This window comes from Equus caballus, chromosome 17, assembly GCF_041296265.1.
Source record: "Equus caballus isolate H_3958 breed thoroughbred chromosome 17, TB-T2T, whole genome shotgun sequence".
Lineage (NCBI taxonomy): Eukaryota > Metazoa > Chordata > Mammalia > Perissodactyla > Equidae > Equus > Equus caballus.
Window position 1 is genome coordinate 91826494 of NC_091700.1, and position 26526 is coordinate 91853019.

Below are 26526 nucleotides of genomic sequence, written 5' to 3' on the forward strand. Positions count from 1 at the left end.
CCATGAACATAGGGGTGCATATGTTACTTTGGATTGTTGATTTCAAGTTGTTTGGGTAGATACCTAGTAGTGACATAGCTGGGTCATATGGTAGTTCTATTTTTAGTTTTTTGAGGAATCTCCATACTGTTTTCCATAGTGGCTGCACCAGTTGCATTCCCACCAGCAGCATATGAGGGTTCCCTTCTCTCTGCACCATCTCTAACATTTGTTATTTTTAGTCTTAGTGATTATAGCCATTTTAACAGGCATAAGGTGGTATCTTAGTGTAGTTTTGACTAGCATTTCCCTGATGATTAGTGATGTTGAAAATCTTTTCATGTGTTTATTGGCCATCTGTATATCTTCTTTGGAAAAATGTTCATATCCTCTGCCCATTTTTTGATCAAGCTGTTTGTTTTTTTGTTGTTCACTTGTGTGAGTTCCTTGTATGTTATGAAGATTAACCCCTTATCAGATATATGATTTGCAAAAATTTTCTCCCAATTGGTGAGTTGTCTTTTTGCTTTGATCCTAGTTTCTTTTGCCTTGCAGAAACCCTTTAGTCTGATGAACTCCCGCTTGTTTATTTTTTCTTTTGTTTCTCTTGTCTAAGAAGACATGGTATCCAAAAATAGCCTTTTTAGTTTGATGTCAGAGAGTGTACTACCTATGTTATCTTCCAGGAGTTTTATGGTTACAGGATTTATCTTCAAGTCTTTGATCCATTTTGAGTTTATTTTTGTGTATGATATGATATGATGGTCTACTTTTATTCTTTTGCATGTGGCTGTTCAGTTTTCCCAACACCATTTATTGAAGAGACTGTCTTTTCTCCATTGTATGTTCTTGGTACCTTTGTGAAAGATTAGCTGTCCCTATATGTGTGGTTTTATTTCTGGGCTTTCTGTTCTGTTCCATTGATCTGTATGTCTGTTTTTGTGCCAGTACCATGCTGTTTTGATCACTATGGCTTTGTAGTACATTTTGAAGTCAGGGATTATGATGCCTCCAGCTTTGTTCTTTTTTCTCAGTATTGCTTTGGCAATTTGGGGTTTTTGGTTGCCCCATATGAATTTTAGGATTCTTTGCTCTATTTCCATGAAGAATGTCATTGGGATTCTGGTAGGGATTGCATTGAATCTGTAGATTGCTTTAGGTAGTATGGACATTTTAACTATGTTTATTCTTCCAATCCGTGTGCATGGAATCTCTTTCCATCTCTTTATGTCATTATCTATTTCTTTCAATAATGTCTTACAGTTTTCATTGTATAAGTCCTTGACCTCCTTAGTTAAATTTATTCCTAGGTACTTTATTCTTTTTGTTGTGATTGTAAATGGAATTGTGTTCTTGAGTTCTCTTTCTGTAAGTTCGTTATTAGAGTATAGAAATGCAAGTGATTTTTGTAAGTTGATTTTGTACCCTGCAACTTTGTTGTAGTTGTTGATTATTTCTAATAGTTTTCTGATGCATTCTTTAGGGTTTTCTATATGTAAGATCATGTCGTCTGCAAACAGTGAGAGTTTCACTTCTCACTCCCTATTTGGATTCTTTTTATTCCTTTCTCTTGCCTAATTGCTCTGGCCAAAACCTCCCGTACTATGTTGAATAAGAGTGGTGATAGTGGGCATCCTTGTCTTGTTCCTGTTCTCAGAGGGATGGCATTCAGTTTTCCCCGGTTGAGTATGGTGTTGGCTGTGGGTTTGTCATATATGGCCTATATATGTTGGCCTATATATGTTGAGGTAATTCCCTTCTATCCCCATTTTGTTTAGAGTTTTTATCATAAGTGGCTGTTGGATCTTGTCAAATGCTTTCTCTGCATCTATTGAGATGATCATGTGGTTTTTACTCCTCATTTTGTTAATGTGGTGTATCACGTTGATTGATTTGCGGATGTTGAACCATCCCTGTGTATGTGTATGAATCCCACTTGATCATGATGTACGATCTTTTTGATGTATTGCTGTATTTGGGTTGCCAATATTTTGTTGAGCATTTTTGCATCTATGTTCATCAGTGATATTGGCCTGTAGTTTTCCGTTTTTGTGTTGTCCTTGTCAGGCTTTGGTATCAGAGTGATGTTGGCCTCATAGAATGTGTTAGGAAGTGTTCCATCTTCCCTAATTGTTTGGAATAGCTTGAGAAGGATAGGTATTAAATCCCCTCTGAAAGTTTGGTAGAATTCCCCAGGGAAACCATCTGGTCCTGGGCTTCTATTCTTTGGGATGCTTTTGATTACTGTTTCAATCTCTTTACTTGTAATTGGTCTATTCATATTCTCTATTTTTTCTTGATTCAGCTTTGGGAGGTTGTAAGAGTCTAAGAATTTATCCATTTCCTCTAGATTGTCCATTTTGTTGGCATATAGTTCTTCATAGTATTCTCTTATAGTCTGTTGTAATTCTGTGGTATCCATTGTTATTTCTCCTGTTTCATTTCTAATTTTATTTATCTGAGCTTTCTCTCTTTTTTATGTGTGAGTCTGGCTAGGGGTTTGTCAATTGTAAACCTTCTCAAAGAACCAGCTCTTTGTTTCATTGATCCTTTCTACTGCCTTTTTTGTTTCAATAGCATTTATCTCTGCTCTAATTTTGTTATTTCTCTCCTTCTGCTGGCTTTGGGCTTAGTTTGGTCTTTTTCTAATTCAAATAGGTGTAGTTTGAGATTGTTTATTTGGGCTTTTTCTTGTTTGTTAAGGTGAGCCTGTATTGTGATGAATTTCCATCTTATGACTTTTGCTGCATCCCATAAGATCTCCAGATATTTTTTTATTTCTCCTTTAATTTCTTCAATGATCCAGTTCCTGTTCAATAGCATGTTATTTACTCTCCACATCTTTATCCTTTTCTCAGCTTTTTTCTTGTAATTAATTTCTAGCTTTGTAGCATTTGATCGGAAAAGATGCTTGTTATTATTTCAGTGTTAAATTTATTGAGGCTTCCTGTGTTTTCCAACATATGGTCTATTCTTGAGAATATTCCATGTGCTCTTGAGAAGAATGTGTATTCTGCTGTTTTTGAATGGAATGTTCTATATATGTCTGTTAAGTCCAGCTGGTCTAGCTTTTCATTTAATTCCACTGTTTCCTTGTTGATTTTCTGTCCAGATGATCTATCCATTGATGTGACCGGAGTGTTGAGGTTTCTGACTATTATTGTGCTATTATTAATGTCTTCTTTTAGGTTTGTTAATAGTTGCTTTATGTGCTTTGGTGCTCCTGTGTTGGGTGCATAGATATTTATAAGTGTTATTTCTTCTTGATGGAATGTCCCTTTGATCATTATATACTGTCCCTCTTTGTCTCTCTTTACATGCCTTATCTTGAAGTCTACTTTGTCTGATATAAGGATTCCAACACCTGCTTTCTTTTGTTTGCCATTAGTTTGGAGTATTGTCTTCCAACCCTTCACTCTGAGCCTGTGTTTGTCATTGGAGCTGAGATGTGTTTCCTGGAGGCAGCATATTGTTGGGTCTTGTTGTTTAATCCATCTCTCCACTCTGTGTCTTTTTATTGGAGAATTCAATCCATTTATGTTTAGGGTGATTATCGATATATGAGGGCTTAATGCTGACATTGTATCACTCATTTTCCAGTTCTCCTGTGTTTCCTTTGTTTCTCATCCTGTGTATTTTGGTCTACTAATTGAGTTATGTAGTTTTTTATGTTGTTTTTCTTTATTTTCTCCTTATTTATTATTTGTCTCTGTTCTGCCTTTTTGTTTAGTGGTTACCCTGAGGTTTGTATTCAAAATCTCATGGATAAGATAGTCCGTTTTCCGATGGCCTCTAATTTTCTTAGACTAAACTGATTCAGTCCCATTCCTCCTCCCCTCCTAAGTTGTTATTCTCACATCTTCTTCCATCTTGTCTTATGAGTTTGTGGTTAAAATGACAAGATTATCTTTGTTTTTGTGTTTTCCTTCCCTTTGTCTTTAATGCTACACTTGAGTATTTCCTAGCCTGCTCTGATTCTGTCTACCTATTTGTCTCCTTACTCCGTGCTTTGTGACTCCTTTGTCCCTTTTTTTTTTTCAGGTATGAGGACCTTCTTGAGGATTTCTTGTAGGGGCTGTGTTGTGGCTATGAAATCCCTTAGCTTATGTTTGTTGTTGAAAGTTTTTATTTCTCCATCATATCTGAAGGATATTTTTGCTGGATAGAGTATTCTTGGCTGAAAGTTTTTGTCCTTCAAAGATTTGAATATGTAATTCCAGTCTCTCCTAGCCTGTAAGGTTTCTGCAGAGAAATCCACTGAAAGTGTCTTGGGAGTTCCTTTGTAGGTTATTTTCTTTTGCTTTGCTGCCCTTAGTATTTTTTCTTTGTCATTCAGTTTTGCCAGTTTCACTACTAGATGCCTTGCAGTAGGTCTTTTTACATTGACATATTTAGGAGATCTGGCAGCCTCTTCCACATGGATTTCCTTCCCTAGGTTTGGGAACTTCTCTGCTGTTATTTCTTTGAACAAGCATTCTACTCCATTATCCTTTTCTTCTCCTTCTTGACTACCTATAATTCTTCTGTTGCATTTTCTAATTGAGTCAGATATTTCTTGGAGACTTTCTTCATTTCTTCTTAGTCGTAGTTTTCTCTCCTCCTCTATCTGGAGCATTTCAACATGTCTATCTTCGATTATGCTGATATGCTCCTCCATGGTGTCTGCTTGAGTGTTCAGGGAATCCATATTTTGTTTTATTTCTTCCATTGTGTCTTTCATCTCTAATATTTCCTATTGATTCTTCTTTATAGTTTCAGTCTCTTTTGTGAAGTAGCTCCTGAACTCATTGAGTTGTTTCTCTACATTCTCTTTTACCTTGTTGAGTATTTTGGTGATAGCTGTTTTGAATTCTTTGTCATTTAGATTACATATTTCTCCGTCCTCAGGACTGATTTCTGGGTATTTGTCATTTTCTCTCTGGTCTGGAGATCTAACATAATGTCTGATATTGCTAGAGGGAGTGGCTCTGTTTTTTTGCATCCTGGTGTTATTTGGTGACAGTTACCACTTATTCCCACTGGGTTGGGGTCAAGAGCCATGTATTCCAAGCCATCTTCCTTCAGCCAAAATCCCAGGGGATGGAGCAGCGCTGAGCAGGTTGGGGGAGGGGCACTTTCTCCTGCATGCTCTTGGGGCTTTCTCCCTCTGCGCTTGCTATCTGCTCTCGTGGGGTGTTGGCTTGATGAGGTCATCACCCACGAAAGCTTTTGCTGCCCCGGTGGAGGGCTTTCCTCTAGGCTGCAGCAGCCCTCGGGAGTCCTTGATGTTCCTGTGAGTGAACGTCCCCTCCCCTGTTCCTTCCCTCTCGGAGGCTGCCCGTGGTCCTGGATTGCAGTCTTTAGGAGCAGGAGCGAAGTTTTCTCTTACCCCATTCCACCTCCTCCAAGCGGGGGCTCCAGCCTCTCTGCCTGCCATCGTATGGCTGTGTGGGTCTCTCTGACATTTTTGTGTTGTGTTTGGATGTCCTCTGTTGGAGTATGAATGTCCTTTTTGTTGTATATTGGAGGGGAAAGATTACTGGAAAAACTCACTCCACCATGATGCTGACATCACTCCCTAACTTCTTAAGATGAAAGCTTAAATCATTGATTCGAGACTTTTCTACTGTAAGCATTTAATTCTCTAAATTGCTCTCTAAATAGTGCTTTATCTGCAGCCTACAAATTTTGATACTTTGTTTTTATTGTCATTTCATTTGAAATATTTTCTAATTTTCCTTGTGATTTCTTTTTTGATACATGCATTAGGAGGAAGTATGCTATGTAATTTCCAGATGTTTGGGGTTTTTCTAAATATTGATTTTTAATTTAATTCCATTGTGGATAGAGGACATATGATCGCAGTCTTTTTAATTTACTGAAACTTGTTTTATGGCCCAGCAAGTGGTCTATGTTGGTGGATGTACCATGTGCACTCAAAAAGAAGGTGCAGGCTATGGTTGTTGGGCATTGTGTTCTGTAAATATTTATTGGGTCAAAGTGTTTGAAAGTGTTGTTCACGTCTTCTTGTTCACTACTTAATTTTTTTTCTCCCTTTTTGTTTTCCTTCTTCTTCGTTTCCCCCAAAGCCCCCCCAGTACCTAGTTGTATATTCTAGTTGTGAGTGCCTCTGATTGTGCCACGTGGGATGCCACCTCAGAATGGCCTGATGAGCAGTGCCATGTCTGTGCCCAGTATTTGAACCAGTGAAACCCTGGGCCACCAAAGCAGAGTGTGTGAACTTAACCACTCAGCCGTGGGGCTGGCCCCTACTTAATTTTTGGCTTGTTCTGTCAATAGCTGAAAATAGGGTGTTAAAAATCTCCAGATATGATTGTGGAGTTGCCTTTTCTCCATTTAATTCTGTTGATTTTTGTTTTCTTGGTATTTGAAACTTTGTTATTAGATGCACACACATTTATGATTTTTATTTCTTCTTGATGAATTGACTTTTTTTTATCATTATGAAATGTCCCTCATTATTCCTGGTGATATTTCTTATTCTGAAAGCTACTTTGTTTGATATTAATATAGCTACTCCAGCTTTCTTTTGCTAGTGTTTGTAGGGTATATCTTTTTCCATCCATTTATTTTTAACCTGTGTCTTTTTATATTTAAAGTGAATCTCTTGAAGATAATTAAGTATATTCAATGAGTTATTTATTTCAGATGTTATTTATTTTAGTTCTAGAAGTTACATTTTTTTAATAGTTTCTGTTTTTTATCTTGGTTTCACTATTTTTTCATTCATTGTCTATCTCATTTTATCTATCGCATAAAGCATAGTTATAATATCCACTTTAAAATCCTTTTCTCCCAATATTAAGATCTGGGTCATCTCAGAGTTGGTCTTATCTTTTTTCTTGAGAATGTGTCACATTTTTCAGTTTCCTCACATGTTCGATACTTTTGGATTGTATCCTAGATATTGGAAATATTATGTTATGGTGATTTTGGATTCTAGTGTATTTCTCCAAGAGTGTTTTATGTGTTTTTAATGTTATCAGTTATTAATTTGGTTCAACTAAAACTGCAAATTCTGTCTCTTGAGGACATCTCAATCTCAGTTCAATTGTTTTAGCCTGAGCTGTGCTATCTCGGGTCTGCTCTATGCATGTATGGTTCAGGAGTCAGCCCAAGATTTGGGCCAAATTTGTATACAGAATTTGGGCCTCCCATTCTCAGGCTCTCTTCTTTCTGGGGTTCCCCCCCACCACCTCACTTTCCAGTGACAGTGATTGCCCTGAACTCTGTCTTGTGGTTCCTTAGGTCAAAAAAATGGTGGATATTGTACTTTTATTTGCTATCCTCATACCTCTCTCTAAAAGCCAGTGTGGTGAATAGAGGTGTATGTGTGTGTATGTGTGTGTGTGTAAATATATATATGTAATTTTGGTGTTGGGGCTTTACAGGTGTGTTGTGGGTAGGGTGAGGAGGAATGGAAGAAGGAATACAGCAATGACAAGGCAGTGGACGAAGGTTACTGGAGTTGATGTGATAGAAGTATTCAGGCATTGCTCTTTATGTTCCCCTCTCAAACTCAGCTTGCACTTTGTCAGAGCTTCCTTCTCTCATTTTGAATGGAATTTTGCCTGTGGGACCAGCTCTCTGTGTGGCCATGTGGGATGTTATGAAAGATGCTAATTTGGATCATAGGTGCTTACTTATCCCAGGGGCTCATGGGAATGAGCTAGAAGAGAACAGAGGACAGGCTCTTGTAAGCCTTAGAGGAAAGTATGAGGGTACAGACCACTCTGTGGGCCGCTAAGGTCACAGATCACAGTGCTTCATTAGCCTCTAAAATTTTAAGTGGCTGGGAAAACTACTCAGAGAATCAAGTCATTATTGGGTAGTGAAGACATCGCAAGATGTGGTGAAAGGAGTTTTTCCATCTTCTCACTCTCTAAGATTGATGTTATTAGTAAGAGAAATTTGTCAGAATGAGATTTTGCTCATGTTTGTCAGTGATTGTTCAGCTCTGTGAAAAATTTTGTGTTCTCTGTGAAGACTTGGGAAGAATAACTAGAAGGAAGGGAAAAAAAACCCTTGTTTCTGGATATTACAATGTTTGTGATTATGACATTTTCCAAAAATTAGAGAAATTCCCTGTGTGACAATGGTCTCTGAGTTCCAGCTGGTTGTAGGTGCCAAAGGGTTTCATTAAAGAACATCTCAAATTAATAAAATGGATCCCTTTCCATGTTTGTTTTCTTGGCATGTATCTATATAATCTGTGTTTTACAACTTATGAATAACTCAAAAATAAATTACTGTATTTTATTTAATTTTATAACAGATTTGATTATTTCATTTAAAATGTAATATGTGTGAAAGTTATTAAAGTATTTGAGCATAACTATCTGAAATGTTAATAGTATTTTAGTGAAATGAAGCTTGGATGTTATTTATTATTTTAATTTATGAAATTTTTTTGACTGGGTAATCCATTAGCATGGTTCAGAAATTAAAGTGTAAAAACTAAACAGGGTGAAGTCTCACTCTCACTTTTCTCTCCCTTTTGTTGTCCCCACATAGGTAACCACTGTTATTTGTCTTATGGGTCTTTGGGAGAATGTGTGTGTGGTGTGAGTATGTGTGTGTGTGTGTAACGCAGAGAAAAAGACTTTGTTTTCCATTCTAGTCACTGGTGCCAAAGTTTCATTTTAATAATGTACATATCTGCATCATTCTTAATCCACTTTGTGGCCTCTGTAGGCCTGGAGATATTTTTAAACACATGTTACATCATCGTATTATTGGATCTACTGCTTTTACTTTCTTAACAGAGTTACATTAATATGGTTTTATTGTTTTATAGAAAGGATTCATTTTCTGGAAAGTGATCTAGTTAAATATTTTACTGTTGGTTATTTGATTTTCTAGGTGTGGCTAAAGATTTTTGTGATTGATTCTTTTACTAGCTAAGCGACTAGCCCGGGAATTGTAATATAGGAACCTGATAGGAAATAACATTCATGGTTGTTTAAATTTGCTTTTATTCTCTCTCTTTCTTTAAGGTAGGGGAGTGTTCCTGAAGATTCAAGTATTTCTTCAATATGTTTGCAAATATAATTTTTTAAGCTAGTGGCAGTTACTTTTTAATTTTGCTACATAATTAATTGTATTGCATTGCAGTTTACTTCATCTTAAACATTTTGCTTATTTTATACTCTTGTATTCTAGGCAATGGAAAGAAACAAATTTGCAAGAAAAAAACTTCAGATAAAAAAGGAAGACATCAAAGAGAGTGGCCTCAGTATTCTCCTCTTGAAGATATTAAGCAGCGGAAAGTGTTAGACCTCAGACGATGGTAATCTCTAAAACTTGACCTTTTTTTTTACCTACCCACAATACCATTGTCATGCCTAATAAACACTATTTCCTCAGTATCTAACTCTCAGGCTAAATTCAGATTTCCTAGAGTTTTCTGAAAATATCTGCACACTTGGTTGTTCAAAGTGGGACGCACCATGAACCACACATTGTATTTGCTTGTTGTGGCCCATAAATCTCTCTTAATCTAGAAGAGTCTCCACCTCACTCTTTTTTTTTTTTTTTCAAATTCTAGGATATTGACTTATTGAAAGACTTGGCCAGATAGCTTGTGGAATGTCCTACCTTCTGGATTTGTCTGATTTTTTTCTATTAGTTGTCTAAATTATTCCTATAACCTCAATATTTCCTCTAAACTGGAAGTCAGATATAAAGACTTGGTTAGATTCTGGTTAAACATTTTGGATAAGCATACTGCCTAAGTGATCCTGTGCCCTCACACTGCATCACGTCAGGAGGTCCATGGTGTTTAGTCATCCAGTATGGAGATTCTAAGACTGATTACTGTTTTAAGGTGGTGACAGCCTTAGCCCACATCATAAAGTTATTTTATTTTCCTTCTACAACCAACAAGTAATCTGTAGGGTGACAGTGGTGCCTGGCTAATATCCAGGTTCCCATTGACTTTTCACCTAGCGGTTTTAGCCAAACCCATTGAACAATCTCTGCCTGAATCCTGGTTGCGAAATGGTGATGTTTCAAAATTCTAGCGTTTCTTTTGACTTTGTTAGCTGGCATTCTTCTAATAAGAAGAGTCCCCACTTACTAACTGGGACTGTTTGGTTACCTTAAAGTACAGTCCCTATTCTAAAGAAAGAAAGGTTTAATGCTCAATAGTTTTTAAATATTACTAATCTCTAGTTTTTAAAATTCTTTTGTGTGAGATTTTAGAAATATTAGATTTTTATCACTTAATAAACACTGGACCCTTTACTGTCTGAGAATTACTCTGAGAATACAGAGATGCACAAAACATGGTCTTCATTCTTTCAAGATTTAAAATCTAATTGAGAAGAAGGGCCTAAGCATAAAAATATAGAATATCTCAGCCAATATGTCAGGCGATGGGTATGAATAAACAATCAACATGAGAGGAGGTAATGATCACCAAACGGCTTCACTGAAGAGCTGGGTCTTAAGAGAGAAAACCTAGAGGATAGAGGGTCTAAAGGTCTTTGAATGGATGGTAGAAAGTGCCTGGTGTGTTGGTAACGAAGAGTAGACCAACTTGTCTGGAGTGAAGCTCAGAGAAGCTAAGAAACTTGCTCAACCCCTCATGGCAAAGGAGTAGATCTTGTATTGATCCTGGAGAGAGCCAGACTCTGAAGTCCATGCTCTTTCTTTATATCACAAGTCATGATCTATTTTTTGGACATAAGGCTAAGGATTTAGATTTTTCTTTTCTGGGGGAGAGATAAGCCATTGATGATTTCTTAAGAAAAGGGTATTTTATGAAGGTAAACTGGCAGTTAGCATGTAGAGTGTATTGGAGAGAGACACTAGAATTGAAAACATTAATTTTAGTTACTTTGGAGTAAGGCTTTGCCCATTTTTGCTTTTAAATCTTAGATGTAAGATTTGTTTTAACAATATATATGAGAAATTATATTTTAATAGTATAACACATGAGGCCATAAAGGCTTGGATGAGGAAGGATAGATGAAGAAATACCCTGAGGGGAAAGATTACCAGAATGACAAGCTTATTTCCCACTAAGAATATTACAAGATCAAGGTTGGAATGGAAAGATCCACAGAAGACAGTAGAATGTTGATAAAAGTTTTAAGCCTGTTATGAACAAGACCAGTAAACAAGTTTGGATTGATGAAGAAGTACGAATTGTTTTTTTTCCTGAGGAAGATTCGCCTTGAGCTAACATCCATTGCCAATCTTCCTCTTTTTGTATCTGAGCCACAGCCACAGCATGGCCACTGACAGAAGAGTGGTGTAGGTCTGCGCTCAGGAACTGAACCTGGGCTGCTGAAGTGGAGTGCACCAGACTTAACCACTAGGCCACTGGGGCTGGCCCTGAAAAGTCTTAAGGGTGCCTAGGGTTGATCCCAAGGCTTTGTGAAGAAGTGTTTAAGATGGAAGGGAGAAATTTAAATACAACAGAGTATGATCTTTCTACTCCACTCCTTCCCTCAAACCCATTAAAACAATAACAACAAGATGAAACAGGCAAAAACTGTCTTCCCTGAAACAAAGAAATAGCAGCATCCCCAAACTACAGGCTCCAAAGCACACTTATCAAATCCTGTGCCCTAGTGGAGAGAAGACACTGAGAGCTGCACAGAACACTGCTGGCCTCAGACAAGGCAGGTTTCCTTAAAGTTCATGTGATGGTCCTGAAACCATCCAGTGACCCTTTGATTAGATCTAGGGGTGTGAACAGTCACATCAGTGGAGAAGCATCAGTGTTCTTTGTGGAGACCCAGTTTAGCACTCCAGGAATGCAGGGAGGGTTGCAGAAGGAGACATCATGCTGATCACCACTTTATTATCTTACCCCTCACTTCCATCTGAGGACACTGCCTCTGGTGGATTGCTGGGAAGATGGTGATTGCAGTGGGACACAGGCCACATACTTCCTGATTTCAAAATGTATTACAAACCTACAGTAATTGAAACAGTGTGGTACTGGCATAAAGACAGACATGTAGACCAATGAAACAGAATAGAAAACCCAGAAGTAAACCCTCACGTAACTGGGCAAATAATCTTCAGCAAGGGTGCCAAGATCACAGAATGGGGAAAGGACAGTCTCCTCAGCAAATGGTACTGGCAAAAGTGGATGTCCACATGCAAAAGAATGAAGTTGACCCTCACTTTACACAAAAATCAACTCAAAACGGATTAAGGACATAAATGTAAGACCTAAGACTATAAAACTCCTAGAAGAAAACGTAGGGGAGTATCTTCATGATATTGGATTTGGCAATGATTTCTGGAATATGACACCAAAAGCACAGGTAACAAAAGCAAAAATAGATAACTGGGACTATGTCAAACTTAAAAACTTTTGTGCGTCAATGGAAACAATCAACAAAGTGAAAAGGCGACCTATGGAATGGGAGAAGATATTTGCAGGTTATATATCTGATAAGGGGTTAATATCCAGAATATATAAAGAACTCCTACAATTGAAGTTGCAGATAATCATGGATTTGGTGCAGCTAGGAGTTTACACTGAAATTTTAGTAATTGGTGTCTAAATTTATATATGATTAATTTTTTTCCATTGGCTTTAACTAGTAGTCATACTTAGCCATCTTTATTAAAATGGATGATTTATTGTTAGGCATTTATGATATGTTTAATAAATCTAAAAATATTTTAAATCAATAAAGATTTTACATTGGTTTAAATGATCAAAGTTTCATTAAGTTAACACTTTTAGTTACCATGAGTGTTATATTTTTATTATGCACATTTTGTGTTCATTCAAGTGAAAAAACCAGTCTTTTGTTTTTTCAGGTACTGCATAAGCCGACCACAATATAAGACTTCTTGTGGTATCTCCTCATTAATTTCTTGTTGGAATTTCTTATATAGCACAATGGGAGCTGGAAGGTAAGTATGCTAACTTATTGGTATCCCCAAACCCCAAATTCAAATGTTATTTTGTGTTGCTTTCTTTATAATGGAAGATTTTTAAGAATAGATTTTTCATAAATTGAGAGAAAGCTGCTGTGTTTTCTTATGAGCCTTTTAGCTAAAAATATATGCATGTATTATTTTTCAATAAAATAAAAATTAAAAATATTACTAAAATTGTTTGCAAATCAGACATATGAACATTAAGACAGTTTGTATTTGCATATGACAGGAATTGTAAAATGAAGGGCAATGTTTCTTTTGTAGTCTTCCACCTATTACTCAAGAAGAAGCTTTACATATTTTGGGCTTTCAACCTCCGTTTGAAGATATTAGGTTTGGCCCTTTCACTGGAAATACAACACTTATGAGGTATGAAGTCCTTGCTTAGAGGCAATACCTTACTTTTAGTTCTGCAAAATAATAATGTTCTAGATGTGTGTTGGTAATAAACCATGTATCCAGCTGCTGGGCCCTAATCTCTAGTAGATATGCCCGACTTGGGCTCTGCCTGAATTTCTCTAGAACTGGAATAGTCCCCTTTGTTATGGAACTGTTGCTATGAGCAAATCTTCTTGTTATTTTTCAGATGGTTCAGACAAATTAATGACCATTTCCATGTAAAAGGATGCTCATATGTTCTGTATAAGCCTCATGGGAAGAATAAAACAGCTGGAGAAACCGGTAGGTAAACATATAGAAGATTCACACAAACGTGTGTGTGCACATACGTCTATCTGCTTTAGGATCCATCTCAAAGATTGGCTGTTTTGATTCATGGGACGTTATGGAAACCCTAAACACAGTCTCTTACTTTTATATCTCTTTATCCAAGGAGGAAATCATAATAGTAATCTGTACAGCACTTTTCAATAAGCAGTTGAATATTTTTAGCTCTTTTCATCTTTGCATGTAGAACTTTTAGAACTTTAAGGTATGTCATAAACACTACTTTAACATGTTGCTTGTATTGTTTGGGTCCATGGTGTGTGTGTGTGTGTGTGTGTCCGTGCTGGTAAAACTCTTTCAGGAAGTGGCGTGGAATTTGCAGTTCTTCCTGAAAGGGAATGCAAGGATTTTAGAATATTTGATGTTAGACCTGCGTAATAACGTATAACAACAGGACAATGGACTGTGAAAGTGACACACTTCTATCATAGAACAGTCTTGGTTATAACAGAGAGTAATGGAGTTGATCCTAAGGATTGTTTTTTAGTTATATGCTAATTAAATAATTTGCATTATTTAATAACTTCCATTTTTTAAATTGTGTAATAATCTTTTGACTTTATAAATCAGAAAACTGTAATACAGCATTAAAGAAAAAATTTTGACAGTCGTTAAAATGATAAGGAAGACTTTATTCAAGACTATTGTAATAAGGATATGGCAATAGGGAGAGAGATTGGGCTCAACCCTGAATACAGCAAAGGCCACTGGGAATTTATAGTCAACTAGCAAGGTGAGGAGTCAATGGATGGAAAATTACTAAGAAGAGGCATCCAAGGTCGAGGGATTCTTGCTAAATTGCTCTAACAGGATTCTTACAACAGGCAAGCCAAGGGCTTAGACATCAAGGGTGGGGGATGAGGACTTGATCAGATATCAAGGCTGGGCGATTCTCTCTAAACTGACAGGAGGATTCTTGCTAAAACTGGACTTGGCAAGGATGGACACAGAAGCCTTTGACACAGAGAGACGACTCAATAAATGTTAGCTTTTATTCTTACTGGTTGAATTCTGTGCATTTGCAGGGGGCCTGTCCCTAAGGAAAGGGTAGCTATAAATGGTGTATTCATACGTTTTTCTGTTTCTGGTGAGACTCTCATTACACTTCTCTCAGTAATTGATCAGGCAATTAAAAACTAAGGAAGGATATACTTCCCAGGTTGCTAAATTTTTTCTTTAGCTGTGTTTGATTTACTTTTTGTATTCTCCATTGAGTTTGAATTTTTCAAAAAAATTCAATCATGTTTTTCATTCCATAAATATCTAGTTCTTTTTCCAATCTGCTTTTTTTTAAAGTCTCCTTTTCTGGGGCTGGCCCAGTGGCATAGTGGTTGGGTTCACGTGCTCTGCTTTGGTGGCCTGGGGTTCGCAGGTTTGGATCCCAGGCGCGGACCTAGCACTGCTTGTCAAGCCATGCTCTGGTGGCATCCCACATAAAATAGAGGAAGATTGGCACAGATGGTAGCTCAGGGACCATCTTCCTCAAGCAAAAAGAGGAAGATTGGCAACAGATATTAGCTCAGGGCCAAACTTCCTCACACACAAAAAAATAAATAAAAATTCAAAAAATGTAAAAAAAAAAAAAGATAAAGTCTCTTGTTCTTTACTCATATTTTCAGACTATTTTTTAAAATACATTAAAGCTTTTTTTCTATATTTAATCTAATATCTGAAATTTGAGTGTATCCGATTCTGCTGTCTGTTGTTTCTTTTGGATCTCACTTGAGGTGCCTTGTTTCCTTATGTGTTTAATTTTTTAAGAACTGTAATCCATTAATTGGATCTATTTCTGTGGAAGGCTTTGAGGCTTGGATTGAATTTAGGAATCTTAAGAATCCTCAGAGAAGATTTGCATTTAAATTTGCCTGTTCCCTGGAGAATTGGGGTAGTTATTATTTAAATTCTGTAATTGAGGATTTTTTTGACCACATAGGTTGCATAATTTATACTGACTTATGATTATGAATTCTTGGGGGAAATTTTTTCCTCCTCTGTCAATCCAAAATTCAGACAGGCAGATTTCCTTGGTCCCTGTTATGTGTGGTCAGTTTATTTCTCATTTACCTTTACATTGAAGTTGTGCAGCCTCATGGCGTGCCAGCTTTGCATGCGTTCTCCCCTTAAGACTCTTGTAGGGGAGGCAAAATTTTACCTCTACCCATCTTAGGTTTTCAGCTGAGACCTTTAACAAAAGGGCAAACTAGCAAGAAAAAACCCAAACAGCTTATTAACATGTGCAGCACACATCAAGCAGGAGAAATCTCAACAAAAAGTAACTCAGCAAGGTGGATTAGAATCTTGGCCTAAAAAGCATCTTCAACAAAGAACAATAAATCTGTAGATAAATAACAGGACAAAGGAAAGCAGTTTCAGGCTTCCAAGGGCAGAAACCTGTGGGAAAGTAAATACATGAGAGGAAACTGATGGAGTAAGTTTTATTTGTAGATTCCTCTGGTTGCCATCTTGGGGCTAAGAGTCTGTCTCCAGTAAAAGGAGCATCTATAGCCTGCCTTTAGGCAGAAAAGAGAAGGATTGAGAGAGCTTTTCCTGCATTTACTACTAATTGCCTTTAGCTCAAAATAATTTTTATGTCAAAGGGCCTATTTTGGGTGACATATTCTGTTTTCCTTCCCTCTCCATCCTGGGCAACCCCAGGCTTATTTCCTGCATACTTCCTGCAGCCATCAAAGTGGAACTTTAAATTTTCTACGGTTTAGCAGAAACCCTCAGGACAAAAGCTATCTTTAAAGTTCACTTATTTCATAGAATCCCTACTTTTACTCCTTTTCTAATCTCTGGAAATTTTGTTATGTATTTTAACAGATCTTTTTATATTTAATCCAGTATTATAACAAAATACCTTCTGACCTTCATAATAAACACATTCTCCAGATTATTTTGAAACTAATGATTGTTTGCTTATTTACAAGACAATTTTGCCACAGCAGTTAAGCAAATGTAACATTTTAAAGAGTCTTCCAAATTTGTTCCAATTCTTTTAATGAATTGACCTGATACTGTTTTCTGAATTCCTCTACTATGTTTAAACATACCTCATGTCTTTTTCATTTGAAGAATGGAATAAGCTACAGATTTCTCTCCTCTCATTCCTTTTTTTTGGCTGGGGGAGAGGGGTGGTTACTAGAATTTCTTAAAATAAATTTTAATAATATATTTTCCCAGTTTTATTTCTGTTTTTATTTTTCCTATTACAATGCTTGATTCCTTACTGTTTCTTTTTCTGTGTGTATTTCCTGAAGGATAATTGATCTGACTATCCCTTGGAATTTACTTGTCGTCCTCTTCAGTAATCAGTGGTCCCACGTAAGCCTGCTTTACTGCTGAAGCTTTGCCTGCCATGTTAGGCCTGGATTCCTCTTATTTCCTATCATGCTGTTTGCAGCTGTCATTTGGCCCTTGGCATATGCTACTTTATATATATGTTGTATCTTTTTTTTTTCATGAGGGAGATTGGCCCTGACCTAACATCTATTGCCAGTCTTTCTCTTTTTGCTTGAGGAACATTGTCCCCAAGCTAACATCTATGCTAGTCTTCCTCTACTTTGTATGTGGGATGGTGCCACAGCATGGCCTGATGAGCGGAGTATAGGTCCATGCCTGGGATCTGAACCTGCAAACCCCGGGCTGCCAAATTGGAGCACACGAACTTAACCACTACACCACTAGGTCTGCCCCTATATGTTGCATCTTTTTAATGTGTCTGTCCAGCTCCTTGACCATAGGAACTGCTCTCAATAGCACTTTGATTCCATATATGGTGCCCTAGGACCTCACACATGTTCCCCTAGAACTTCTGATTGTATTCAGAGGGAGGAGCAGTACCTGTGTCAAGCAGAAGTCTCTGTTCTCTCTCATTGTGGAAGAAAGGGTTGTAGAGATAGGCTTTTCTCATTTGTCTCTGGGATGTTCAGTACTGAAAACCATTGCCAGTTGTTGCTGTTCATTTAAAAATCCTTTGTAATGTATCTTCTCTTTTTGTTTAAATTATTTTTTAAGCACTGTTAAGCCTGTTTCCTCAATAGGCTTTAGGTTTTCCTGGGAACTATGCTGCTTTGACTTTGTAACTCCCCAGTGCTTGCTGCAATGCTCGTTTCCAGGGGCCCTCAGTAAATGTAAACTGAGCTCATTCATGGAATAAAAGCAAAATCCAGAGATTTTGATAGAAGTTAACAGATTTAACAAAGTATTTGTTTCAGAGATATAAATACAATAAAAGATTGTGCTATAAATTGCCAACGTTAGCTTCCTACTATTGGTTCACTTATTATCATCATTATTTACATTATCATTCAGGTAACTTCAAACTGTTGGTTCATTTAGCAACCAACATTTGTGCCAGGGAAGTCCAGATTCATTTTTTTTTTATCAGCCAGCTTGGAAATTATACTAATATTCATGTATTTCATTTTTATTCTATTTTAATTCATTATTTTTGCTTAACAGAGAATAGCTACCTCTGTCCTATCTGAACATAACTCATATGTACCCTCACCCTGGCCATTGCTACCAGCTTACTATAGTGCCTTAGCACATCTCAGGTGGACTGTGTGTTCCTCATCCACTGGTTTTCTCCAGTTCAAATTAGGCACAAGACCAGATGAATCTTTCTAACGTGCAGTGCTAACAGATACCTTTCTTCTTTAGGTGCTCTCTAGTGCTCGCTTAAAGCATAAACTCCTTAGCACCATTCAAAGCCAATACAGATTGACCTTCCACTGCTGTCCAACATGTACCAGTTGTATTTAAAAGATGCCAAGGGACTAAGAGCCTTGCAAGATGTTATGTTGCTGGATTACAGAATCTGGTTCATGTCTTTGAAGGTGTAAAAATACATTCTAGTAAGTTCTTCTAGAATTCTCTATAGTTCTTCTATAGATGATCAGTCTTTACAGAACAAACTCAAAGAACATCAGCATGTTGATATATTAACTTAGAGTGAGAAATATAATACCAAAGGCACGAGAATTCTCTTGTTGGCTGATCAGGACATATGCTCCTCCTCACAGTACAGCGGGCTGGCTAATTCTAGTCGTTTTTTCCTCTTTTCTCTATACATACAGATCATGGGCCTACATTTGGTAGTAGTTGCTCATTGCTTAAGTTTCAGATCTTTTGGATATACTCTGGTCTAGAGTGAACATTGTTTTGAATTTAGTTTCCATCTGTAACACATTTATATGTCTTCTCCTAAGTAGATTTACTTTCTTGGATGCCTATCTTAATGTATTAAATACTGTGTTTACTGTCTTTTATTTCAGAATGTGATCTTTTTCTGACCTTGTCCTGAAATCCTGGGGGTGCCCTCCGGTAGGCCTCTCTATACTGACTATCATACCCCATATTCTAAACCGGACTACTTGCTGTTCCCTGATTATTTCCCTTCTCCCCAGTGATTTGGTTTCTCTTCATGCTCTTTCCTCTGTCTGGATTGTTGAAATCTTGCCACTTCATTAAGTTCTGTCTTGAGTATCCCACCTTCTTGATTCCTCAAGCCTAATGTGCTCTTCTCCTTTGAATTATGTCCCTTTTTTGTGGCACTGTCTTACTCTACCCTATTTCAAAGTTACTTGTTTCATCTTCCTTATGAGGGAAGCTGGAGGTACTGTGCATCACTTGTCTTTTGTTTCCCTGCACTTTCTTTTTTTTTTTTAGGTATGCTTTTTTGGTGAGGAAGATTGTCCTTAAGCTAACATCTGTTGCCAATCTTCCTCTTTTTTTTTCTTTCCCCAAAGCCCCAGTACATAGTTGTATATCATTGTTGTAAATCCTTCCAGTTCTTCTATGTGGCATGCCACCACAGCATGGCTTGATGAGCACCATGTAGGTCCAGGCCCAGGATCCAAACTGCTGAACCCCGGGCTGTGGAAACAGAGCACGTGAACTTAACCACTATGCCACTGGGCTGGCCCCTCCAGTTTCTGATATAGTTAGTAGCTGCTCATAAATTGCTTACTGAATTAAGTTAAATGAGATTTTCTTCTTAACTGTAGACCAGTGACTCTCAAATGTGGTCCCTGGACCAATGTCAGCATCACCTGCTAACTTGTTAGACATGCAAATTCCTGGTCCCCACCCCAGACCTACGGGGTCAGACACTCTGGAGGTTGGTACAGGTGATCTGTTGTTTAAAAGTTTGAGAACTACTGCTGTAGTCTTCCTAAAGAGGTGCTGTCCAACTCTTTATCAAGAGCTTGGTCTTACACTGATAGGATATCCTGAATATATTCCAGGACATTAATGTAATTACTATCCATAATCACACTAAATGTCAGCTGTTTTGTATTACATTTAACTTAAGAAAGGAGGAAAGTGTGAAATAGGTAAAGATTTCCATTAAACAGCTATAATAAAAATTCTTTTTATTAAAATTTCTCAAATTGGGCTTGGTTGGGCCCTAGGAATTTCTATGGCAGTGCCTCAGGGCTGGTGGGGGAGAGGAGTGGGTACCTGGATTCCCTACTTCCTTTTTGGCCACAGAAACTCTGCTTTGATCCTTCTTATGGAATAGCCTGCCCTGTAAACTTTCCTTGCAGAAGGGATTCCGTGTCAAAAAGTTTGAGAATTATTGCTCTAAATCAGAAGTTGGCAAACTACAGCCCATAAGGCAGCAGCCTGGTTTGTACATAAAGTTTTATTAAACACAACCATATCCATTTGCTTACACATTGCTTTTGGCTGCTTTTGTCTATGGGTGCTTTCATGCCACAATGGCAGAGTTGAGTAGTGCCTGTGACCCACAAGCCTCAAATATTTACTACCTGGCCCTTTAAGAAAAAGTTTGCTGATCCTTCATCTAAATCAATCAGAATGTTTTGTACCTTGAAGTAGAGAGAAAAAAAAATCCCTGAGTGCACTAAGCCCATAAATATTACTCCATAGAAGAAAAACCACCTCATGTCTTCTAGAAAACTAGGACATGGTCAGAGTATTTGTAGCAGATAAAATTATGGGAATATTAATGAGAGCACACTTTCTTATCTATCTCATTTGCCCCTGAAATCCTGAATATATTCCAGGACATTAAAGTAGTTACTATTTATAGTCACACTAAAGAAGTCAGCTGTTCTGTATTACATATGACTTAAGAAAGGAGGAAAGTTTGAAATACTTAAAGGTTTCCATTAAAATTAATAATAAAAGTTCTTATTAAAAAGTTTAGTTATTTGGGAAAACTTATTTGGCATTTTCACAATTTTTAAAAGATTTAAAGAGTTTTTTCTATACCAATTATGTGTATAAACATCTTTTGTATTCATTGAATTTATGAGGAATTTAAATCCATATGTTTATATTTGCTCACCATCCTGGAACCTATCTAAAATCAGGTTCAACTCTGAAAATGAAATATTGACCGTCTTCTGAATTTTAGCTCTTATACTCTTCATTTGGAGCTGCCCTTGGGTGTTAGTTTTTAATTTGTCAGGGTAATTGAACCAACACTGCAGAAAGACTTATTTATCCTTTGGAATAGAGATTTTAATAGAAAAGATTGCCTTGCTGTGCAGGTATGCTCTGATGGTAGGCCATGAAGTGAAAATCTATGGGAAAGGTCTACATGAAACCTTGGAGAAAGAGTTTAAGACAGAAATGTTGTCTCCATGGAATTCACAAATTTTGTGTGTCTGCAAGGGTGGGGGTGGGGTCCCGCCTCCTTGGCTCTGTTACAGCCATTTACCTGCTGTTCTTAGCGGTCATCAACTATTTCAGTGGTCGGAAAGTCAATCAGAGAAACCATTACTTGCAAGCTTTTATCTGCTTCGACTATTTTTAGGATTTCCAGTTTTAATGGGTTATTTGTTCATGAATAATTTAGTTTCTTCCAGGAGATGCAAGTTAATGAAACCGCAGTTAATGGCCTTAAGTATTGAGAGCTGATAAAGCTTGTTTCTTATGGTAATACTTTCGAAATTACTTCACAACTAATATAGCTTTGGGAAACATACAAGGAGGAGCAGTTATAAGAGAATGCCATGGTACTATGAGTCTATCTCAAGAGATGTTCTCATCTCATCACTTGGCTTATGAAAACTATTCCTCTAGTCTGTGTAACTTCTGTAAAAAGATTAAATTGTGTGTTAGTAGCGGGGAAAGTTTCCCTTTTGGGAACTTTATTATCTGGAATTTATATTTATCCACATACCTCAGTGGTCTTCAAATTGGGATGTACCCACTACAGGAGCTGTGCAAGGTGATCATGGTGGTATGGGAAGAACATATCAGAATGTATATATTTTAATGTAATTTAAAATTCCTACTTTTTGTATATCTTTTATAAAGCCATATTAGTACAGCAGTAAATGCACATAGTTTATAAACAAAAATGCTTATAATGGGCATGCCTATTCAGAAATTTCTAGTGACAGATGTGTACAACCAGAAAAGCTGAGGCCATTGCTGTATACACTAGGTATTACGTTTTATACAGTAATTAAATTTCACAGACAAGTATGTATAATATTAGAAGGTTTTGGTAAGCAAGGACATATTTCAATTCTTTAGTTTGCTATTCAGTTTATCTGAATTTCAGTCTAAAGGGTAAAACTCAAAATAAATTAATCAATTTATTGTGTGTCACCAATAGCTTTTCGTTTTCCCCAGCAATGTCAGTGTGATTTGCATAATGTCTTTTCTGTATTTCAGTCCTTAACTAGTCATTTGTGTGAAGCATAAACAGTGCTTTATGGTCCTTCAGTTTGTTTTCGCTTTTTGTAGCTCCAGGGGCCTTGTCAAAGTTAACTCATGGACTGAAAGATGAATCGCTGGCTTATATCTATCATTGCCAAAATCATTATTTTTGTCCAATTGGCTTTGAAGCAACTCCTGTTAAAGCTAATAAAGCCTTCAGGTAAGCATTTACGAACTTTCTGTGGATACTTCATCAGGAAAATGTGTTTTAGAAAGCGTTTAAGAAATATTTAGTGCTTAGAAATTGGACGGCTTGGTGATTTGCTTTCCTTACATCAAGTACTATTCTGTAAACATTTGAGCTTATTCTTTTGCAGAATGCCATTTGGTTAATTGTGCTCTTACGTCATCTACTTAGATATTGTTGTTCAGAGTCATGACAAGAGAAAGTCATTTGAAAAATCGCTTTTATGTTTATTATAAAATGATGTTAAGGACTTTACATTATTATGTCTCAGTGTCCTCATCCAGTGTCCCACATGGAAAATGTATTATGGAATCTGGTGTCAAGAAGATTGTCATAACTGAGTACATTAAAAAGCACTTCCTTTCTTATGGCGAAACACAGGGAATTTATCGGAGTTCCACTTTCCTCCTGGCTACAAGGCAGCCCAAAGCTAATATTTTTTTTTTTTTTTTTTTTTTTTTTTTTTTTTATTTTATTTTTTAAAGATTTTTTTTTTATTTTTTCCTTTTTCTCCCCAAAGCCCCCCGGTACATAGTTGTGTATTCTTCGTTGTGGGTTCCTCTAGTTGTGGCATGTGGGACGCTGCCTCAGCGTGGTCTGACGAGCAGTGCCATGTCCGCGCCCAGGATTCGAACCGACGAAACACTGGGCCGCCTGCAGCGGAGCGCGCGAACTTAACCACTCGGCCACGGGGCCAGCCCCCCAAAGCTAATATTTATTTAAATTTTTTAAATTAAATATTTAAATGTATTTTAAGTTTATCATCTATATATGTTTACATACAGTTAAACTTGTATCTTTTTAGAAGAGACAAGCCATGATTAAGAGAGGGTGACTGAATTTTAACACTTTTTTTCCTCCTTGGCAAGTTTTCTTCATGATGGGTTGAGATAATGCCAGGATAGTTAGAAGCAAAGGAAGTGGTGTCCTATTTGAGAATGAGGAAACAGAAGCCGTGAAGACTGAGTAAAGCATCGATAGGCACAGTTATTCTCAGCCGGCTGAGGTTCCGGTTTGACTCCTGGGTGGTGGCATTGGTAACTGAGGAAGGGGAAGAGGCAGCGTTGCTCTCTTAGTGAGGGCCTAACGTCAGGCTGAGAGAGCATGGCTGGGCCTCGGGGGGATAGGCTGAGCTCTTTGAGGCTGGAGGCAGTAAGCCTTTGAGTCCCACTCGAGGCACTGAGTGGGGGAATCCTGAGACAGGCAGGAGCCAGCTGGGAGAAGTGGGAGGCTGGACGTTGGATTTTTGTGAATGAGGAGCACGAGAGAGACTACTTGGTCTCTCCGAATCCTGAAAAGCTTTATTCATCTCTCTGGAGGTGAGGCATATTGCTTTTCTTCTATAGTTGCATTCTGCAGCTTCATCTTTCTCCAGACATCTGTCAAATGTAAAGCATGAAAAAGTAGGTACTCCTACTTTGTACCGTCTAGTGGAGAGTTCCTCACCTCTGCCTGTACCTAAGAGTCACCTGAGATGCTTTTAAATCTGCACCAACCCTGCCTGCGCTCCACTCCAGTCCTACTTGAATATCTAGGGGTGGGATTAGGGCATCAGTATGTTTAAAAGTTCCACAGGTGGGGGGCCGGCCTGGTGGCGCAGTGGTTAAGTTCTTGTGCTCCGCTTCAGCAGCCCGGGGTTCACTGGTTCGGATCCTGGGTGCGGACCCACACACTGCTTGTCAAGCCATGCTGTGGCAGGCGTCCCATATATAAAGTAGAGGAAGATGGGCACAGATGTTAGCTCAGGGCAAGTCTTCCTCAGCAAAAAGAGGAGGACTGGCAGCAGATGTTAGCTCAGGGCTAATTGTCCTCAAAAAACGAAAAAAAGTTCCACAGGTGAATTGCTGCTTTAGGGTTTTATTTTTAGGATGTCTTTTGAAACTTTTTGAATGCACAGTGAAAGGAGAAGAGTAGCTGAAGAATGCTGGTAGCATGCTAGAATTTTTTTTTTTCCTCCAAGATGCTGAGAGGTGGTATATTTCAACTTTTTTATCCCTAGATTTAGTAATAGGGGATCAAGGCCTAAATGTATGCTTTCTTTTCAATGGCCTTTAGACATTTGCCCCAGCCTAAACTCCAATATCTATTCTAGCAGTAAAAATGCCACCTTTGAATAAACTTTAGTATATCTTTTATTAATATATAGTTGAAGCAATATTTTCAAGAGAGCTAATGACTTTTATTAAGCTTACTGTGAATGTATTTCATATTTAGCAGGGGGCCCCTCTCACCACAAGAAGTAGAATATTGGATCTTAATTGGAGAATCAAGTAGAAAACATCCTGCTATTCATTGTAAAAAGTATGTTAACTTCCTTTTTTTTTCAATTTCTGCTAAAAAGCCTGTTGGAATTTTGATTAGGATAGAATCCATAGAATCCATAGTTTAGTTTGGGGAGAATTACATTTTAACAATATGGAATCTTCCAATCTATGAGCAGAGACGATGTCTCCACTTAATTAAAGCTTTAATTTTTCTGAGCAATGTTTTGTATTTTTCAATATGGAATTTTATATGTATTTTGTTAAAATTTTCCCTAAGTGTGTTATGTTTTTTGGATGGCATTATAAATTGATTTTTTAAAAAATTCACTTCCTGGGCCAGCCCGGTGGTGCAGCGGTTAAGTTCACACGTTCCGCTTCTCGATGGCCCGGGGTTCACCAGTTGGGATCCGGGTGTGAACATGGCACCGCTTGGCAAAAGCCATACTGTGGTAGGTGTCCCACATATAAAGTAGAGGAAGATGGGCATGGATGTTAGCTCAGGGCCAGGCTTCCTCAGCAAAAAGAGGAGGATTGGCAGTAGTTAGCTCAGGGCTATTCTTCCTCAAAAAAAAAAAAAAAAAAAATTCCCTTCCCAATTATTTCTTGGTAGTTTACAAAAATACAATTGATTTTTCTACATAGGCCTTAAATCTTGCATCTTTACCAAATTAACTTATTAGTTCTAGTAAGTTTTGCAATGCAAAGCAATTTGTAATTGCTTTGGATTTTGTATACAATCAATCATGTTGTCTGTAAGTAAAGATGTTAACTTTTAAATTGTTTGAAAATGTACTTGACTCTAATTAAAAAGGAAATATGGAAAGTTTCTACTTTAGCCTGTAGGATGTCATCAACAGGTTGATATTTCATAGGGAGAGGAATCATTTTTAAACTGAGAACCTTAGCATTAGTTGGATAAACAGAATCGTCATAAAAACAAGACTTTATTAAAGCTTAGTAGATGGAACAATCCTGATATAAGAGACTTGCTGCCATGGTAATATTGTAGTAAATTGCTCATGTGAAAAGTTCCATTACAATGGCATTTTGTACTTAAAGAAAACTGTGCTTTATTCTTCCCCCTTAACTACAGATGGGCAGATATCGTTACTGATCTAAACACTCAAAACCCAGAGTATCTAGATATCCGGCACTTAGAGAGGGGGCTACAGTATCGAAAAACAAAGAAGGTAAGAACACCATTATATCTGAAGGTATTTAACAATTTGCCAAAATGCAGTATTTTACTGAGCAGTCTAGGTTGTAAATAACAGAAACCCAGTTCAGACCATCTTAGAAAAGTGAAAATTACTTTAAGGATACAGGCGTGTCTTTAAAATGGAATGGCAAGGAGTATAGCCTGGATTCAGAGCGTACTGGTACCAGGTCGAAGAATGGTTAGCAGGGGTCAAGTAGCTAGTCTGACTCATTCTTCTGGGAGTTATATGTTGTTCTGGTCTCTCTTTTTGTCTGATTACTTACTTCCTAAAGATCATCATCATCTTTATCTCTCTTCTAGATGAACAGGCTAGACTGAGACTGGCCTGCCTCAGGCCTAATTCCAGTCTTGGCCCAACTTGGGTCAGGTGTTCACTCCTGAGACAAATTAACTGTGGCCATGGGGCAGAGCCATGTGTACAAACAAGGCTGCTGGGGCCGTTCTCAGGGAAAGGTAGAGTCTGTGGGCTGAGGAGACATTCCATCGACATATTCCTACTGCCACGTGAGACTGTATTGGAGAGAGAGGAAGAG

General features: G+C 37.6%; 1 protein-coding gene across 18 annotated transcripts in view; it reads left to right on the forward strand.

Moving 5' to 3' along the window:
* Window positions 1–26526, forward strand: part of BIVM (basic, immunoglobulin-like variable motif containing) — a 37670-nt gene that overhangs the window by 9152 nt on the left and 1992 nt on the right. For 7 of the 18 annotated variants that reach the window (XM_070239284.1, XM_070239288.1, XM_070239286.1 and 4 more), the window contains 6 exons: window positions 9142–9268; window positions 12769–12864; window positions 13156–13260; window positions 13478–13572; window positions 22351–22483; window positions 25868–25964. In XM_070239284.1, coding sequence (XP_070095385.1) covers window positions 9142–9268; window positions 12769–12864; window positions 13156–13260; window positions 13478–13572; window positions 22351–22483; window positions 25868–25964 — 653 coding nt within the window. 18 annotated transcript variants of the gene reach the window in all.